Source organism: Scylla paramamosain, chromosome 4, assembly GCF_035594125.1.
Source record: "Scylla paramamosain isolate STU-SP2022 chromosome 4, ASM3559412v1, whole genome shotgun sequence".
Lineage (NCBI taxonomy): Eukaryota > Metazoa > Arthropoda > Malacostraca > Decapoda > Portunidae > Scylla > Scylla paramamosain.
The window spans coordinates 2,270,001-2,290,000 of NC_087154.1; the positions used below are offsets into that span (position 1 = coordinate 2,270,001).

The 20,000-nt window shown below is 46.2% G+C and overlaps 1 protein-coding gene across 1 annotated transcript in view; it reads left to right on the plus strand.

Moving 5' to 3' along the window:
- LOC135097575 (protein grainyhead-like) overlaps nucleotides 1-20,000 on the plus strand; it is a 235,375-nt gene that overhangs the window by 198,897 nt on the left and 16,478 nt on the right. The window contains 2 exon segments of the mRNA XM_063999498.1: nucleotides 5,466-5,577; nucleotides 17,113-17,207. Coding sequence (XP_063855568.1) covers nucleotides 5,466-5,577; nucleotides 17,113-17,207 — 207 coding nt within the window.

Sequence of the window (20,000 nt, forward strand, 5' to 3'; positions counted from 1 at the left end):
TTAGTTAGCAATCTATCTTGTGGCCTTTGGAAATGTTGCTGAATTTCTCACCTTCATTCGCTGTGTTTTCTTACATTAGCATGGATGTGTGTGTGTGTGTGTGTGTGTGTGTGTGTGTGTGTGTGTGTGTGTGTGTGTGTGTGTGTGTGTGTGTGTGTGTGTGTGTGTGTGTGTGTGTGTGTCTAGATATGATCGTATATTTCTGAATAATTTCGTGTTTTGCGATGTTTTATATTTTAAGGTTATTTAATTTTAAGACTTCCTACTGCTCTCTCTCTCTCTCTCTCTCTCTCTCTCTCTCTCTCTCTCTCTCTCTCTCTCTCTCTCTCTCTCTCTCTCTCTCTCTCTCTCTCTCTCTCTCTCTCTCTAATTAATTGAATCCAACTGTAAATACACAGAAGGATTTTGAAAGCTCTCGTTCTTTCCATACAACTTCCGCGTTTTTCTCGACTTTTAGATGATTGGAATCCACTAATGAGGCTGGAAGGGGATGGGACGAACTGGGACTGGGACGGAAGAATCGCTGGAGGGAAATGGAGGACGAAGGAGCAGGGGTAGGAGAGGAGGAAAGGAAAGCAAGGGTGGAGGAGGAAGAGCGGGGGAGGGAGTGAGCTGGATATAACGTTGAGTCGTTGAGTCTTGTAAATAGCGGTGTCCGAAGCGCTGCCGCCGCATCCCGTCCATCCTCCCACACCGCCACTCCGCCACGCCCGGCACTGCTCCGTTTCTGACGCGGCGAGGTTCTTGCTCACTTATGACCGGCAACGTGTTAGGCGCTGCTAGGGCTTAGGATGCCGCTGTCGTCTTAGTCTCATCCAAGGTTATACGCTTATAGAATCCTTATACGGCTGACAAGAACCGTATTTCCATTTATTTCCCTTTTGTATTGCTAGTTTGTCAGTCGACGGTTTTTGAGTTTCGATTCTTTTGGTTTTCCCTGACTTCATTTAAGTGACTCGCATGATCTCCACGTTAGTGTGCCCTCGTGAGGAGCAGCAGGTCGCGCCGCCGCCTCCACCGCCTCCTTCGTGCCGTGCCACCCAAGCCGAGGCCCATGCAAGGCCCGGAATGCCATCCCTCCTCTCTTTTCACTCATCTGGTTCATTATTCTTGTTTCTCCCACACCCTCTCCATCACCGCTCTCCTGCCATCCACCCTACTTCTCCCTCCTTTCCTCCCTCCCACTTTACCTCTTCATCCTCCCCCTCACTCCCTCCCTCACCTCACCGCAAATACGACCTCCTTCACCCCGCCGCCGCTCCCTGGCCCAAGCACCTGGCGTGGGAGCGGGAGTGATTGGTTTCCAGCTTACCTGCCGCGCCACCTTTGCTTTGACGCAGTTTCATGATTAAGCCCCGCCGTGCCTGCGATATTTTGACGCTGAAGTGATGTGTTTATGAAGTATTACCTTCTGTTTATCTCGTCTCCCTTTGTGAATGTGTACACGTGTTTGAGTGTTCCCTGGACCGTGCTGGGCGAGGCGGGAGACGCGAATACGGCGGTGACGTTGCTGGGCGCGGCGGTTGATGATGAGAGAAAAAAAATTTGCACACTGATATTCCGACACGCACTTCTGCCTCTCCCCCCACTCCTTCCCTCTCTCTTGTGCCTTCACCTACCTCCTCCTCCTCCTCCTCCTCCTCCTCCTCCTCCTCCTCCTTCTCCTCCTCCTCCTCCTCCTCCTCCTCCTCCTTCTCTTCCTCTCACCGTCATCACCCTGTCTCTCCCTGCCCTACTCTCTACTCGCACTCCCCCCTCCCCGTCCTCTCCCCATAATCTATATCCACCTTTAGCCTCCCTCTATTTTTCTAAGACATGGCTGCCTCTCCCTCCCCCTTTCACTCTCCTTTAAAGATCCCCCTCCCATCTGCTCCTCCTCCTCCTCCACGTCTCCAGGCCCCTGCCCCACCCCAGCTGTCCCAACCTGTCTCATTGAGTGTATTTCAAAGGCTTCCAGATATTCATTTTATCTTTTATATTCATCAAGAATTGGGCCTTTGCAAGAGCCAATGTGGTTCATCCTTGGCCTTACTTGTATAGGTGCTCGGCGTGCGGGCCCGCGAGTACGTTGTAGGTAGGCGGGGAGAGGCAGAAACAAGGCTGGCGAGGCTGTAGCACCTGGCGCCTGTCTACTACATGCCTCTCTTATGCTTAATACACGGCGTCCGAAGCTGAGGATGTTAGCGGCTCGTTAAGGCTCTTGCTAATGGATTGGATGGAGGGCGCGGTCTCGGCTGCATCCTCATCAGGCTGCCTCTCCTGCTGCCCGGGACGTGTGAGTCAAACTGGCGGTGGCAGGTGATAGGGAAGGTTCGGGTGCCTCAGTCTTTATTGGGTTTTCCTTCAGGCCCTGCGTCTGTTCGTTAGCAAGCTTAATCAACGTCTCGTATGCTCTTCTTTATGACGTATCTCCAGGTGAGGCGAGACACAAGGGGGGGTAATCCGTTCCGACCTCCTCCTCCTCCTCCTCCTCCTCCTCCTCCTCCTCCTCCTCCTCCTCCTCCTCCTTTCTTCTCTCTGTGTGTCTGTCCGTCTGTCTCCCCTACGTCGTCTGGCCCGAGAGTGTCTTGTTTTCTCCCATCATCATTATCATAACTCTCTCTCTCTCTCTCTCTCTCTCTCTCTCTCTCTCTCTCTCTCTCTCTCTCTCTCTCTCTCTCTCTCTCTCTCTCTCTCTCTCTCTCTCTCTCTCTCTCTCTCTCTCTCTCTCTCGCAGCTCGTGCACTCCTGAATAAGTATAACGTTAGGAGCAGTACAGTCAAATCCAGTAGCCCTAAACTATATTATGTAGCTTCACTTCTGTCCTGCCCCGCGAACCTCCCTTCCCCTCACCTAATCCCTTTCCCACCCACCAGCTCCTATATGCCTCCCCGTCCCATTCCTCCCGTCCCATCCTTCTTAGATCGGCCATCCATCCATCTCTTCCTCTCCACTTCCCTTCCTTCTCTGCCTCTTTCCTTCCTTACGCCTTCCACTCTTCCTGATACTGATCTGCTGTAGGTCCTCTTCTCCTCACCTGCTCCTCTCTGGTCACACCTTTCATGTTACTTAAGGGATGGGGATGATAGTGGAAATAGGTAGATATGTTTCATGCAGGGACTGTCACGTGTAGGTCTGATGGCTTCTTGCAGCTTCCCTTATTTTTCTTGTTCTCATGTTATGTTCGTATGTCTCGGTTCTCTCATAGGCAAGATTTTTTTTTCTCTTGTTTTTCCTCACTTGGCATGAACATTTAGGTTTTCTTTAAGTTTCCCGTGTTCTTTGCAGTCTTTCACTTTATACTCCTACATATATATATATATTTTTTTCCCATTGCCTTTCCTTCCCGTCTGATCCCAGTTCTTTCCCTCCCTTTCCTTTCCCATTCTCCCAGTCCGCCTTCTTTCCACACTCTTCTCCGTCTCCTTCTCTCCTGCTCTCCTCCGCTTTATCCCCCTCCCTCCCCCCTCCCTGTACCTCCCCTGCCTCTCCTGTTCGTGGACCTAACAAGAGCTAATCCTCAGGTATGCAAGGTCCTCCTACCGCCGCAGGATATTATTATTATTATATTTTTTTTTCTTTTTTGCCGATGCCATAGTGCGCCGCTCATATTCGGGTTTCAGATTTATTCGTGTGTGTGTGTGGATAGAGAGAGAGAGAGAGAGAGAGAGAGAGAGAGAGAGAGAGAGAGAGAGAGAGAGAGAGAGAGAGAGAGAGAGAGAGAGAGAATAATATAGTGTGTTTACCCATGACCGTGTTGTTGACATATCGCATTTTTCCCGAATTTTCCGCTTCAAATCCACCTCACCTTCTGGAGCGCGGTCTGCTGTGGTTATCGAAGCGCCAGTATAACTCCCATAGGTATTTAGACGTCACGAGTAGGACACTTCTGCCTCGTCTTCTCCAGGCAGGTGTTGGCGGCAACGGATGGTTCACGAGATGATAGGTGTCTGGCTTTCTCGTGGTGAATTAAATTTTGACTCGTTTTTTTTTCTCTAAGATTAGCGTTTTCTTTCTTCAGTCACCAGGTTTTTCTAGAATATGTGTATTGATTTAGAATTGTTATGTTTTTTTTTTTTCCTCTTTGTCTTTGGCTCCACTGTTCACGAATGCTTGGGCAATGCGGCAGTCACTGTACGATGACATGTTTACTTCTAAAAGAGCACATATAAGGTTTCGCGGTGTATAATTTGAAAATATTCCATTGACAGGAAGTTTTGTATATATTACCGCGCCCAGTCCGAGGAAGACAAGCACTTGAGGATGATAAGGAAGCAAATGAAAGGCTTCCACCCTGACGCTCCTCCCCTCGTCCTCGTCACCGCCGCTCGTGATGCAACTACGACTTTGCATCGCAGTGATGGCGATGAATTACCAACAATTTAAAGAACTAATGAGACAGTATTCTCAGAAGCAGCGGAGTGGCCCAGACTCCCTGTAGCTCCAGGAGAAGGGAGGAGCGTATATAATTTGCTCTATCTTAGGTTTTTATTCATGTATGATAATTTGGGTGATTCAGTCATGTGGTAGTCAGGGAGAAATTGATGGTTCTCACACATGGAAGACGAACAGTGGTCGTTAAGGATCATAAGATTGCCTCAACACAACTTGTAGATAGAGAGAGACGGAGATAGAAAGAATGCATCTGTTCGGCAGCCGTGTGACACAAACAACAAGAGATTCGTCACCTAGACTCCCTCGGGCGGTGGTAAAATTAGTGAAGAAAAATGACCAGTCTTGCCCCAAGCCGCTGCATGTCATAGCAGGACGAGGTGACCCAGAGGCAGCTGCAGATAGAGCGGCTGACATCATGTGTGTTCGCGATAGTGTTGCGTCTTGCGAAATTAAAAGAGTTCCTTGGGGCGTTGCAACCTGTGCCCTCAATCCAGAATAGCCCCTGAGGCGGCACTCTCTCTTTGATACAAAAGAAAACACTGAACATTAATCACTGTCGATAATAGGATCAAATGTTTGGATTTGTAACAGATATAGTTGATGGAGAAAGAGGGAGATGAAAAGAAAAAAAGGGAGTAAATAAATATAATAGTAGATACTGAGAAAGACAAGATATGAGTGATGAAAATGAGTTTGTATAGAGGAAAAAGAGTAAAGAGAGCATTGAAAGCAGCGGATGAGTCATTGCAAGGCGGCAGACTCGACCACCTGCCAAGCTTAGTGCTCGCCCTCAATCCCGTGTTAACAAGGGGCGGGGAACGGAGCCTTTTTTCTCACACCTTCGTTGATTACTAGCGAGCCATAAGCAGAGGCGCTCCTGTACGCACGTGGTACTTTCTCTAGTCTGGCAGAGCATTCATTTATATTACAGAGGCAAGCATCATCCTCTTTATGTCTTTAGTATTTTTTTCCCCCCAAGCAGATTTAATTGAAGGCATCTAGGCTTTATCAGCTTTCTCTGTCTTGTTGCCAAAGATACCAGATTTCCCCTGGAGTTATACACACTTTCACTGGCTTTCTCTCCGCCGCAGTCCATGGTGATGCTGGTGTTCCGGGAGGAGAAGACGCAGGAGGACGAGATCAAGGCTTGGCAGTTTTGGCACAGTCGACAGCACTCGGTCAAGCAGCGCATCCTCGACGTCGGTGGGTCACGATTCTTATGTTTTTTTTTCTTCCTTTCTCCTGTTTAGATAGTTTTTTTTTTTTTTTACCTTTCTCTCTCTTCTTTTTTCCCTCTTCTGCTTTAGAGAGTGTTTTATTTTTACTTTTGTTTTTCTTCCTCTTTCCTCTTCTGTTTTATCTTTCCGTTTCCCCTTTTCACTTCCCCCCTCCCTCTTTTCTTCGTATCTCTTCTCACATTTTTCAACCTTATCCTCATCCTTTCTTTTACTTCATTTTTGTAAGTTTTATGGTCCTCCCTTTCTTGCCATTATATTGTCTCCAATCCCATTTATTTATTTTTTTCCTCCAGCACAACCTTTCTTTTTTCGCTCCTCCTCCTCTTCTTCCTCTTTCTTATTTTTCTTAGATTTACACATGCCCCCAGGATTCCATACGTCAGGTAAAATCTCAGGTACCCCAACTGACTCTCATTTTTCTTTTATCTGGCGAGGAAATTTGGAGTAACACCTGAGGGGAGGTAAGAGTGGTAGCCTTGAAGTATTGAAGATGTGTATCATAGGGGCGTGAGTGCATAAACCGCCCTATGACAGGAGGTATTGCATCACCCAGTCAAGTATCTCATGCAGACACACCACCGCCCGCACCTCAAGCACGGCAATCTCGACCACTCATCTTTATAGGTGGTCGGGTAGATGGTGCTTCTTAACGTTCAAGGAATCTTTTTTTTTTTTTCCGTTAATCTTTTGCACATGCATAGGTTTCTTTTTCACTGTCATTACCTCTTCAATAGGAACACCTCCTGTCATTGGCTTGAAATCAGCCACGCTTTCTTCTTCTAAAGAAAGATGAGTTCACTTCTTGTTGGGGACGAGCTGGGCCGGGATGAATGAATGGCTACTGTGAGGAGAGTCAAAGAGACAGATTGAAAGGAAGTGGAAAAAAAAGTGGCCTCAGACAGGTCATTCCTGCCCGGCGCTGCCCAGGGCGTCGTGCTGGTCAGAGCTGGCAGACAACATGTGTCAGTCGACGTTTCTGGCAGCCAGCCTCACCCAGGACACCGGGGTGGGGAGGGCGTTGTCCCTCCCTACCCCCCAACTCCCCCTCAGCGGCCGCAGGGATCAGATCGTATTCCCAGTTTCTGGGTGACGTTGCTCTTTTCAAGGTCAATGCGCGGCGTCATCATTGCCTGAAATTTGTACCTGAAACGATGTAATCTGTATATTTTCCCTGAGTTATTCTATACCTCATCTGAAAGAAGAAAATTGTCCTGCTTGGACTAGAAATACTTCGCGGTTTGAAGAAAGTTAGTGTGGCTCATTTATGTCTCTCTCTCTCTCTCTCTCTCTCTCTCTCTCTCTCTCTCTCTCTCTCTCTCTCTCTCTCTCTCTCTCCTCTCTCTCTCTCTCTCTCTCTCTCTCTCTCGTCTCTCTCTCTCTCTCTCATATATATATATATATATATATATATATATAATATATATATATATATATATATATATATATATATATATATATATATATATATATATATATATATATATATATATATATATATATATATATATATATATATATGTAATATATATATATATATATATATATATATAAATATATATATATATATATATATATATAAATATATATAAGGGCGTTACACTATTTCTTTGGTGAAGTTCACATTTTCCCTTGGAAGATATCTGACCTCACAATAATTGTTACTGAGAGCCACCTTTACCTGTCCCCTCCTCCTTCCCTGCCGTGCCCATCGCCCCAATCACCACCATCACCAACATATCACCAAGAATCACCACCGCAGAATTTAATGCCAAGTCACAAGTAAGAAAAAAAATCGATCTTTCACGAATTTCTCCCTAATCATTGGAGACCAAAAAGACGGTGACAAGCTGCACTGCTGATGTAATGTGTCAGTGACCACTTTCTCTTAGATCACGCAGTTCGACACACCTGTGCACCGCTTTGTTTGGGTGTACTCATGGGAAAATGTGTGAGTATGTGTGTGTGTGCAAAATACAAACACACACACACACAACTTATGCATGATTGCTGCTACCGTATTTTCTGCACTATAATTAAGTCTACTATTAGTTTTTTTTTAAGTTTGTTACGTAACCAAACGTATTTTTGTCTCGTACATTGCCAATGATAAACCTTGATTATTTCAAACCAGATTTAGAGAAATAGTACTATAAAAAAAAATCATCACCTAGTGTAGCTTGTGCACGAAGAGATGGAAGTCTGCAATGGTATTCTTGTTGATAACGTTCTTATGGTTATCGACAAAGCTGCGAGTGGCTGAGGCAGTGGAGAGTGGCGGCAGAGGTCTGGCTGCAGCTTCATTTCCACCTCAGCCTTGGGCCAATCGATTACCAACCTGTCTAGAGTTATATATTTATTATTCTTATGTGAAAATTTAGTTTCACTGTTGTTCCTCGCGCCTTGCCGAGCTACGAGCTGCTTCCCATCACTCAGTGTCTAGTTGTTCTCTTCTCATAAGAATCCCACATTCATACATAGACAACCTCAGCTGTCACATGGGCGAGACTTTCTTTCAACATTATTTGCGACGAAGCTTCAGTTAAGACTCATTATGGTTTCCCACGATATAGAGAGGCAGATAGAGAACAATTTCCCTCCCACCAACTCCTCCTCCCACTCAGACCTGAGGGCAGCTCATGACTTCCAGTTGACTATTTCACTTCACAGAAGCCTTTGTCATGTGGGAGGGAAAAAACGCAGAATTGCATTATACTCGTATAGATGCGATTTGGATCCGCATGTTAGTAACTATCCTTTAGTTTTTTTTATGTTGTTCTTACTGTCTTACATTCTCATTCCTTTGAGATATCCTCGTCTTTCTCCTTCTACTTATTAACTTTATCATTGTTCCCTTCATCAGTACATCAGTTTTTGTATTACAGCCGCCCAGAGACGCTAATCTTTACCTTCAGTCCTCATTACTCTTTGTGTTCATATTTCTTTCACAGGTTTTCTCTCTCTCTTTTTCACCTCACTTTTTTAAGAAATTATTCTCCCACTCTTTCTTATCCAGTGGTATAATTTTTCTTCATCAGAAACTCAGATATTTCCCGGCAATTATAGTTTTCCCTTTGAATCGCCTCGTATTATCGTTTTCTACCGTGCGAGGAGCGTAGGGGTGACGGAAGACCGTGGTGTAATTCGTGCATCGCCTGAGAAAAGATCGCCAGTTCAAAAGACGTGGACTGCTACGGAACAGGTGGGAAGGAAGAGAACAAAGCCAGATTACTTGAGGATAGGAAAGACAGTTTTCCCCACGAATATGGAGAAAAAGAATGGGAGTGAGTAAGAAAGAAGAATAAAAGCGTGCACATCACCCGCCGTAAAGAAACTGAAGGAGCGCATTGGAGGATCACACACACACACACACACACACACACACACACACACACACACACACACACACACACACACACACGAAAAAAATGAAAACGTGCAATTCTAATCTCTCATGAGAAGCTTGAGGGGAAATCTCAACACATTTCCTTATCTTTCCCGCCTCGTCTCACGTCTCACAACTTGGTCGAGGTATGAAATACTAACCGGACTGTGACCAGAGGCGATGGAGCGAAGAGTTAAAGACGAATTACGCCGTTGTCAAGTTGTAATTTAGATATTCTTCAAACGTGATTTTCATCTCCTTCCGTCAGTTAACAGTGCTTTTCTGAGTATTAGCTGAGGGGGAATCAGTGATGGAAAGCGAGTGAAAAAGCATTCTAGAATACACGAGGCATTGGTTGACTGACAGACTAATGAACTGATAGATAGGTTGAATTTTGACGTAGCAGTAAGGTCATATATCGCTGCATGGTGAGTGTTTGGTGCAGGAAGCCCACGGACACCAATGGATAGAGCCACAGTCGCTCAGAGGAGGTGGCGTCGGCAACCACGCTTCGTCTCGCCATCGCTTAGGTTGCACGTGGAAAGCTGGTCTCTGTCAACAGCTATAAGCTTCCCCTTCTAATCGTGAGACTGTAGCTGCTTTCTAAAGTGGAGTGGCCATGAATATTAAAAAAAGTCATTAAGCGAGTCATTTATCTCTCCAGGCGGTTGAAACTTTCCGTCATTCATCAGCGCCTTGCTTCCCGTTCCTCTTTCATTTGAATTAATATGCATTTGCGTGAGCTTGCTGGAAAACGTACTTTTTTTCATATATATAATAATTTTGGCCACTTCCATCTCACTACCTCATTGGATATGCAGATTATACTCCTCCTTCACCTCATGCTCGTGTTGCTCTTTCCCTCCTCGTGTTCATCGTCGTACTCCTCCTCGATGACTTCTTAGCATTACAGTCGATGACACACTGGTTTATCTCTAACTTCATGCAATAGTTGCTCATTCTATCATGTAGCTAATGTAGTTAAAGCTTTGTAACAGCAGCGTGGAGAGAAATGAAAGGGTTCTCAGCCTGAAGGGAGATTAGTAAAAACGCTGAAGAGAGATTAGTGAAAATGGACAGAAAGGGAGCCGATAGAAGTAGGTCGGCCGATCCTTGCGTCCTTCCGAGCAAGAAGTCGTGTTGTTGTGTGGTCTGATCACTCACGTATGGGCAGCCGCTTCCCTCGGCCCAGCACTTTCCCCCTCAACCCATCATTTGCATCCATTATCTCGTCACCATACGTTCCCAAGAGCTGAGGTGGGCGGCCCCGGGCTTGCCATCCATCCTCATGCTTCGGACTAAGTGGGCGGGGAGCTCCTTTGTATGACACGCAGAAGGCGATCGGGTGAAGGGATGAGCTTCAATTTTTTCCCTGTTCAGTGGAATGGCAGTTATTACTAGAGTCTCGGCCCTGAGCACCTTCATGAAGAGATTACGTTAATCATCAAGTGCCAAGTACGTCTGCCTTAGTCAGTATATACACAGACATATTGCGGACCGTTTTGAGGTCGTAAACATGACGTATCATGATGATAGATGAGCACTGCACTGTGGGAAGGTTACACACACACACACACACACACACACACACACACACACACACACACACACACACACACACACACACACACACACACACACACACACACACACACACACACACACACACTTTTTCCATCCAGTGGATATCTGTTGGGTTCTTGCTGAAATGCATAAATCTAAAGAGGATTTTCCTGACCGCATGAGGTTTCCTCCTGGTAATGAGCCTCGCCCGGAAGGACTGGGCGGCAAGGAGCGGCAGTGGAATCTCTACACAAATGACGACTATTCTTGATAACTTGGCAGTCAGTCTAGTGGTAACAAAATTAAGTATTTGCATCGTGAACAGCCATTACCGCGAGTCCCAACCTTTACGACCACCGGGGAAGACGGCCCGCCACCCGCTGGTTGTCTGTCGGCCGCTCACTGGAGTGTGCTGGGAGGCGGCCTGAGTGAGTTGTCCGTGCCCCATCGAGAGACGCAGGCGGAGCGCAGCTTTCATATTTCTTCTCGTGCTTCCCTCAGGCTTGAATGCAATATTGTATTGTATTTTTGTATAAGCTTTTGCGATGTATTTTGCTTGCTTCGTAATATAGTAAACAACTCTTAAACTTACGTAGCATGTTTGGTGGTCAAGGCATACCTTTAATATCGTATGAGTAGAAAAATGTGTTTCGCTGTCGGTGTGTGTCCGTCCCTCGCTGCGGGACCCTGACACCGGAACATGAGCACAGGCCGCACTGGGACGTCCTGAGTGACCTGCCGCTGCCCCTGACAACATTTACATGTCGTGTACATAGATCCCGAAGCTTGCTCCACCACGCCCATAAACTCATCAGGCCGCTCTCCCCCTCATTAGGAACCAACATAAGGCAGCAGTAGGGCATTCCCCTGTACGAAACAGATTGAGAACTACAAGAGACCTCACGGGAGGGTGCGGCCGGCAGCTTGGGCTCTCCCTTCCCCATGGGGCACAGCCAGCAAAATGTGTATAATTACTATTGAGTGGCCCTCTTACCTGCACGCATCTCCACCGTCTGTATAGAAGATTCCGAGGCAGATTAAACCGCAAATTGGTACTCTGGTTCCTTGATTGGTATTTATACTTGAGTGGTGGTGTGCAGGGAATTGTTCCTCCCTCTCAGGATGCCGGACACTATAATGTCCGCAGTTTAATGTCGGAGTTTTAGAGAGACACTTACCATCAACTAATTTTTTCCTCATACTCATCTAAATGTTCTTTTTCTCCCTCACTTCTATTTATTCGTATATTTATTTTTGTTTTTGTGTGTATGATGTAATTAGACATCAAGAAGATTGACTTGCTTTTCTTTATGGTGGTTGTTTATTGGTTTTCTTATCATGTTTTGCATAAGTATAAAGAATTAGGGACAATCATCAAGGAGAGAGAGAGAGAGAGAGAGAGAGAGAGAGAGAGAGAGAGAGAGAGAGAGAGAGAGAGAAGAGGAGAGAAGAAGAAAGGAGAGGAGAGGAAAGAGAGAGAGTTTTGCGTACCAGCAGAAGAGTTCACTGTGTGTGCCTCACAAGCTCCGTTAAGTCAAGGCACCGGCATGCTTTATGGATCTATGGCATTTTTCTAGCGATCGTGAAAACTCGCTGACGCTTCGCCACTTCCTCAACACAGACACACAGGAGTTGACGTGTAAAGGGAGATGGTGCATTATCTTGAATGAATAGATTGCTGATTTGCTTGTTCGCAAAAACTGCCACTTAAGGCCCCTTATATAGTACTGGAGGATGTGGGTACAGTGTGGGTGCTACTACACCGCACCGAAACAAGGAAGGACTGCCGTCAGCAATGCCACAAACACCCCAACCCTGAGATTATATACACTGCAGCTGTAAAAGAGAAACATTCGCACCTGCTGACATAGAGATCCATTAATGTTCTTACAGCTGAATGTACTCCACGGACGCCATATGTTTCATGAGGTAACTTTTCACAGAATTCAGAAAATTCTTCGAAGGTATCATGCTGGTTTCTAAATTATCCTCTTCGTAGAGTAGTGAGGAGGACTTGTGCGTAGGAGACTGAGTGGTGTGTGCTTGGGAGCGTGTGAGGAAGGCCTATAGGCGATGTGCCAAAGCCTGCGGTCCCTTTCCTTTCTCAACACCCTGAGAGGCCGACACGCAGCCCTCACTCCGCCGCTGCCTCAGGCGACCGTGCAAGATACCATCATCCGCCATCACCACGGCCTCGCCCTGCCCTCTCCCCGGCGCTACAGCTCGCCATGCATTTCTACCGCGGCCTTCCTGCCCTTCTGCAGAGGCCATGAGCGGGGCTGTGGCTCTTGCTGACCTTGTTTGTGTTGTTGTTGTTGTTGTTGTTGTTGTTGTTGTTGTTGTTGTAGCTGTGACGAAGTCTTCAACATCAGAATTCGAACACATTTAAGGTGGTCATGTTTTCCTGGAGAGTACTAGTGACAGTTAGTAGTGTCCTGATAGTTGAACATCAATTATCAGTTTTTAACGTACAATTGTGCGGAACGTAAGAAAGACAAGACACAAAATGTCTATTCATTCTCTTTTATTAAAACAAAAATGAGATAAGATACCTCGTGCTTGCCGATAATTTTCGTGTTGAGAAGTTAACAGGGCGAAACTAAATCCAGGGTTTAATATGTAGTGACGAGCGTCGTTCTTTGTGTGGGTGGCGTGTGAACCGTTAAAACAGCAACAGCCAGGTGAAGTGCATTCTTGGTGCACAGGCCACTGACTTCCGCGGTGTTTTGTGTCTCGCTGAGTGCCGTGTTCAGGCATTAATTAGGGGCAAGGGAGTAAAACCTTAGCAGAACATAGATAACATGAGTACCCACCGTCACCTGTTGTGTTTGTTGAAGTACCGTCACCATTGTCTTATTTGACGCGGTGGTTCTCAATCTGACAACTGCGACACAAGCGAACGGCTCCCAATTATACTTTTAATTACTTGACGCATGTTGTAATGAGCAGCCCCGGGCCACGCTGGTACGCCTTGATGGCCGCTAAGAAATTGTCTGACACTAATTTGAATGAAGCTTCATGCTCCAATAAGAGGCAACGAACCACCACCTTGTGAACAAACTGGCAGAAGAAGACGCTGACCTGAAGAAACTCCCGGTGGTGGTGGTGGTGGTGATGGTCGTGGTGGTGGTGGTGCTGAATATATAATGGTAATTTAACATAATGACGAAGATAAGACATTAAAAATCAAACTCTTCGTTATATAATAAATTCTAATACCTCTTCAGGATATTATGATTTTTACATCATTATCAGTAATTTTCGGAACTACAATAATTATAAAAAGGATGAACACGGTAGAAAAAAAAAACAATACCGGCCTGACGAGAAATAAAATAAACACCAAAGTAATGAGAATATTTGAGGCTGAGGAACACGAGAGAAGGAAAATACGACGACAGGAAAGTCACGCCAGTGGTTGATAGGAAGGGATGTTAAGAGGGAGAAAGTGTGACCGGATTAGAGAGGGATGGGACGGGGTGCACGGAAGGGTGTAAGGGTCCTTAGGGCAGTGACGGGAAGTGGGAAAAGTTGAATGTAACCAGGTAATGAGGGGAGGAAGATGAGGCGGGGAGCGTAGATAATGTGGTCGTGTAGCAAAGATTCGCTGGTAACTCTGGGGAGGTAAAGAAAGAAGACTTGAGAACACCACCCGGGCATGCTGTGGGTAAGGGAGGAGGAGGAGAACAACGATGCTACAACTGTCAAGGTTCGCTACGTATATTTTACAAAGAAATTATACCGAGGGAAGCTCTCCGGCAAGAAAGTCTTAAGGAAAACTATTGCAACCATGCATGAACCTCAGAGAAAAACCTGTCTGTGGAAGTTAGCGAAGTTGGGCCATCATGAGAGGAAATATCATCAAGGAAGAATAGAGGGAGTGTGTGTGTGTGTGTGTGTGTGTGTGTGTGTGTGTGTGTGTGTGTGTGTGTGTGTGTGTGTGTGTGTGTGTGTGTGTGTGTGTGTGTGTGTGTGTGTGTGTGTGTGTGTGTGTGTAGACGTGGTAGACGAGCCCAAGCGAAAACTGGAAAATTATAGAAAAAGGAGTTAGGGCAGAAGGCATTTCCCGGCGGAGTAAACGGAGGTGTTCTTGCACGGTGTAATATCAGCCCGGTAGCGCCCACGGCACCCAATTTACTCCCACCTCTTCTAGAAATCTTGATGGCTGTTACCGCTCGGCCGCTGCACAACTCGAGGCGTCTAGGAAAGAACAGTGTGCTCCGATGAATCCTAACACGTGAATAAGCACTCGGGTAGATCTATAATTTGGTTGTGTTTCATCTAGCACTAAGATAACATCAGGAGATTAGTCTTATTCAGAGATTTCAATGATCCGTTAGGTAGTTAACTCAGAGGCATTGGAAAAGCATGTAGGAGAGAGAGAGAGAGAGAGAGAGAGAGAGAGAGAGAGAGAGAGAGAGAGAGAGAGAGAGAGAGAGAGAGAGAGAAGGGGGAAAAACAATGTGGAGAAAAGACCAAATATAATCTTTTCCATCATGTTCATCTCCACTTTCCCCTCACACCACAACTTGTCTTCCAAACACACACACACACACACACACACACACACACACACACACACACACACACACACACACACACACACACACACACACACACACACCACTTTCTCCTCCTCACCATCACCACCACAATGATACCTTGCTTCTGTTCTATGTACGAGTATGTGTGGTGTTGCAGTATCTTATTAGAGTGCGTTGTTAAGTGATGCGGAGTGTGAGGAGCCTGCGGTTGTTGGGTTGGGTAAGCGTGTGTGCCTTCAGTGAGGAGTTGAAGTGCCTGCGATAATGAGAATGTTGGGGCCGTAATGGTGCGGGATCCTGCTGCGATGCTCCGCCGAGACGAGAGGTTCTTACGTGTAATAAGTGAAATTAAAAGCTGTTCATCGTATCGAAGTGAGTGCTTGTCATTTATTGGAGGTGTTAACAGTGATGAAAGGAGATCCGGCTGGCTAGCTGCGTGAAGGAGAGAGAGAGAGAGAGAGAGAGAGAGAGAGAGAGAGAGAGAGAGAGAGAGAGAGAGAGAGAGAGAGAGAGAGAGAGAGACCTATAAGGGAAAAATCAATTCATTCGAAAATGTAAAAGGATCATTGATATAAAAGAAGAAAGCTGATATCTAATTTCGTTAAGAACCTGAAAATAAGCAGTTACGTAGGCCGGGTGTAAATATAACATAAGACTACATTTTTGTTTTCAATCAGAGAGAGAGAGAGAGAGAGAGAGAGAGAGGAGAGAGAGAGAGAGAGAGAGAGAGAGAGAGAATATCAAAATCCCAATAAGAAAAATCATGCAATTATTTCTGAAACATCGTAGCATCTGCTTCCTCAGTTACTTACCAAGCCCCAAAAAGGTGTTACTCCCTCCCCGTCCCCCTCCCCAGCCAGGTGGTCACTCCTCCCTGCCAGGCATTTCCCAGGTGGTTAATTCCGCAGGTGGTAACTCCTGCTGTACCTCCCTCGTCTACACTTATTGCTTCCTGTATCTTCTCTTTCATTATCCGCGCTATTATCACTGTTTCTGCAGTCTTCCTCCCTCCTTCCATCTCCATTACTGTCGCTGAGATAACTCGCCTCACCATAATCACACACACTAACCCCTACCCGCCTCCCCCGCCGCCATTACTGCCATCACTGTCATCCCTACCGCCGCTGCCTCCGCGTGATTGCCGCTGTCGATATGCATAGTGAGGTTACTTACTCCCATCACTCTTATTATCATCAGTCCGAGATTATTTATTATGACAACGTTATCAGTAGGTATTACACACCCACACACACACACACACACACACACACACACACACACACACACACACACACACACACACACACACACACACACACACACACACACACACACACACACACACATCTCTCTCTCTCTCTCTCTCTCTCTCTCTCTCTCTCTCTCTCTCTCTCTCTCTCTCTCTCTCTCTCTCTCTCTCTCTCTCTCTCTCTCTCTCTCTCTCTCTCTCTCTCTCTCTCTCTCCGTAACCGTTAGCTCAAAAAACCTAAAGTTACATTCCTCAAACAGTAAAAAAAAAATTCCCCACCCACAATAATCACAACTGTCGTGGCCTCAAGCTCGGTCGCCTCCTCCCCCGCCACACCGGGTCTTGTCTGGCCCGCCTCGCTCGCCCTGCCTAGTCCCTCTTCACCTCACATTCACACCTGTGCCTCTCTGAACACCTGTCATGTTAATACTTGCCATTGTAGTCACCCTTCCCTAAAGTGCATCACTGTAGCATAGTTTCTTGTATCTTTTTTTTTTCTTTAGTGTTTTTTCTTTCTTTTTTTTTCTGTCTCTCTTTCTCTCTAACATGACGGGCGATTTGGTTTTCTCCATGAAGCCCAACTGACCTGATTACTGTTCTCGACTGGCGATGTTGGCGATAAATTAATTTTTATGCCAGATAATAAGCAGGTGATACATGCAGTAGTTTTGACGCTCCTTTACTCTGTATTTGTTTATGACACTTAATTAGCACGTCGCTGCATCCTCATTGCTCCGGCTCACTTGCTCCCATCCTCCCCAGACACCAAGAACAGCGTGGGTCTGATCGGCTGCATAGAGGAGATCGCCCATAACGCCATCGTCGTCTACTGGAACCCACTGGAGGCAGGAGCTAAGGTAAGGGACCTGTGTGTGTGTCTGTCTGTCTGTCTGTGCGTGCGTGTGTGTGTGATCGTCAGCTGTACCGTCCCAGAGAGCTCAGATTCTTTTACAGACCGATCTATAAAGAAAGTTGAGTTTTCACACACTGCGTTCTATCGTCTTGCTTATTAAGGAGAATGTCAAATGCTCGTGTGTGTGTGTGTGTGTGTGTGTGTGTGTGTGTGTGTGTGTGTGTGTGTGGGGCGATCACAAGGGCGCCACGCTGCCATACACGTCCTGCACAATCAGATATCTCGCTCCAAGCCCGGCAAAGGTGTTGGTTCTGACGCTATCACTACCAGCGGGCGCGGCGGTACTCCTTACTCCCCAGTGGCGTGTCAGCAAGGTAGTTTGAGGAGCGTGCGTGCGTGTTGCGTTCCTCCCCTCCCTCACAACACCTCCCTCACCCTGCACACTCCGGTCAGCTCTGAGGCCACACCAGCTCCTCCAACACGCATGGGATCTGTTTAGCCAATATTAAAAATTTATTTGTGCAGTTTATACACTCTCGAATCCGTTACTGGCATAATAATTGTTCCTCAGACATCAATATCTATATCAAACATTATTTTTCTCAATTAATCCCCGTTATCTCACAGTGATTAACGTATTAACACGCCGACGCGACTCTTAAATCTCTTCATAAAGAAATATTAACAATCTTATACATCCATGATTAGCTTGGAGAAGAAAGCGCCGCATAGCCAGCATGAACCGTAGTCACATTCCTGCCACTGATAATCTCCCACCAACATCAATCCCAGTCACCGATTCTTTAGCATTACCACTCGATCTTCCTACGAGCCTGCGGGACTTACGAGGCCACTGACCCCACTCCAGCAAGCCTCCACCATAGCCCCATAACCCGTGGAGAGCCTGGACACCCTGTATGGGAGAACCTTTCACAATACAGCCTCTCCATTAACAGCTCAATATTATGGCCAAGGGAGGCGCGGCGGCGTGGAGGCTCCGGCGGGTATACGGATGGGAGATGCTCCTCGCGCGTCGTAAAACTTCAGTCCATCAATAGTCTTGGATTTTATGATAGTTCCGCGCCCTCTGCCTCTGCCTCTACCTCGGCCGGCCTAGAAGATGCCTAGTACTGACTCTCTCTCTCTCTCTCTCTCTCTCTCTCTCTCTCTCTCTCTCTCTCTCTCTCTCTCTCTCTCTCTCTCTCTCTCTCTCTCTCTCTCTCTCTCTCTCTCTCTCTCTCGTTTTCTTCTTAGTCATCGTCGTTTTCCTCCTCCTCCTCCTCCTCCTCCTGTTTGTCTTCCTTTGTATTCCTTTGTATTCCTCCTCCTCCTCCTCCTCCTCCCTGAAAGACCTCGCTACTCTTGCCTTATCAGCATCGTCAGGTTAACATTCCATTACCTGTCTCAACTCATCATCACTTCCCCACCCCCACCAGGCGCCTTTCCTTGTCACTGATCTCACTGCTACTAGGTCTTATCGCCTGTGTATTTCACCGCTCGTCACTGTCACAAAGCAAAAGAAAAAAAACTGTAGATATATGATATGCTCGCCTCTTCACCTTTATCGCAGCATAGATTACCAGGTCTGTTTCTTTTTTTTTTTTAAGCCTCTCTTGCGAGCTACCCGAGACAAGTTATTAGCATTATTAGTATTAGCATTGTTATCATCGTTAAGAGTAGTGATGCAAAGGGTAAAGGACGCACCAGAGAGAGGAGGAAACTAAGGCACTGTAAAGCAAAGGCAAGAGTTGAAAGCAGTAGAAAAAAAAATTAGTGAATAAATGAGAAGGTCTACAAGCGGAATGAGTAAGTGTGCAAACTGGGAAGAAAAAAAACTAAAGAATTAAAAAAAAGAAAAAGTGGAGATAACAAAAAAAAAAATAGTGAAGCATTTAGAAGAACCCAGCGAGGGGGGGAATAAACAAGCACGCAAGGTGAGCCATATAAAAATGAAAAAAAAAAATATGAATAAAATGAATACAGGAAGATTTAATATACTCACTTCCTACTTCTCTCTTTGCCATACACTAAACCAGATTACCTTTGTTCTTTACGCGTCTCTTTCTTCATGGAGAGTAACCAAAAACACATCAGCACCTGCAGGCAGCCACCGCTCACTTATTCACACCAGCAGCAGCGCCACGCACGTCTCCCCCCAATACACTAAAAGAGTTCCCAGGACCAGCGCGGCATAAACGACAGAGGTACTAAAACTTCCACCAAAATAAGACCCGGTTTATGTAGGGGTCTCATCTTTTTTGTCTTCCATTGCACTGATTGCGTCTCATTCACATAAGAAGATGTTATTTAGCTTTCCATTCTCGCTAACGGCACTCCTATGTAGACCGACCTCTTCGTCTTATTCTGGTGCACATTTGTTTAAGAAATGTCCGAATGGTCCCATCACTCTCCCTCGGGCTTCGGTTTTGACGCTGGTATGTGTCTCAGTGCCTGGATTTTATGGTTATGGTTTTGATAGCGCAATTGTCTGTAGCCCTTGTAACATTAATGCAAACTGTGGGTGTATGTGATGAAGTGTGAATATCAGAGAGAGAGAGAGAGAGAGAGAGAGAGAGAGAGAGAGAGAGAGAGAGAGAGAGAGAGAGAGAGAGAGAGAGAGAGAGAGAGAGAGAGAGAGACTTTCCTCAAACACCGCCAACACCACCACTACCACCATCCGCCTCATTGAGCCTCTCCCGGGGGGTCTGGCCACTCCGTGATGCGCCGTCCTGATAAATGTGATGAGGGCGTGATTAATGCTTCCTAATGCTTATTATTGCATCAGGGGATTGGCATT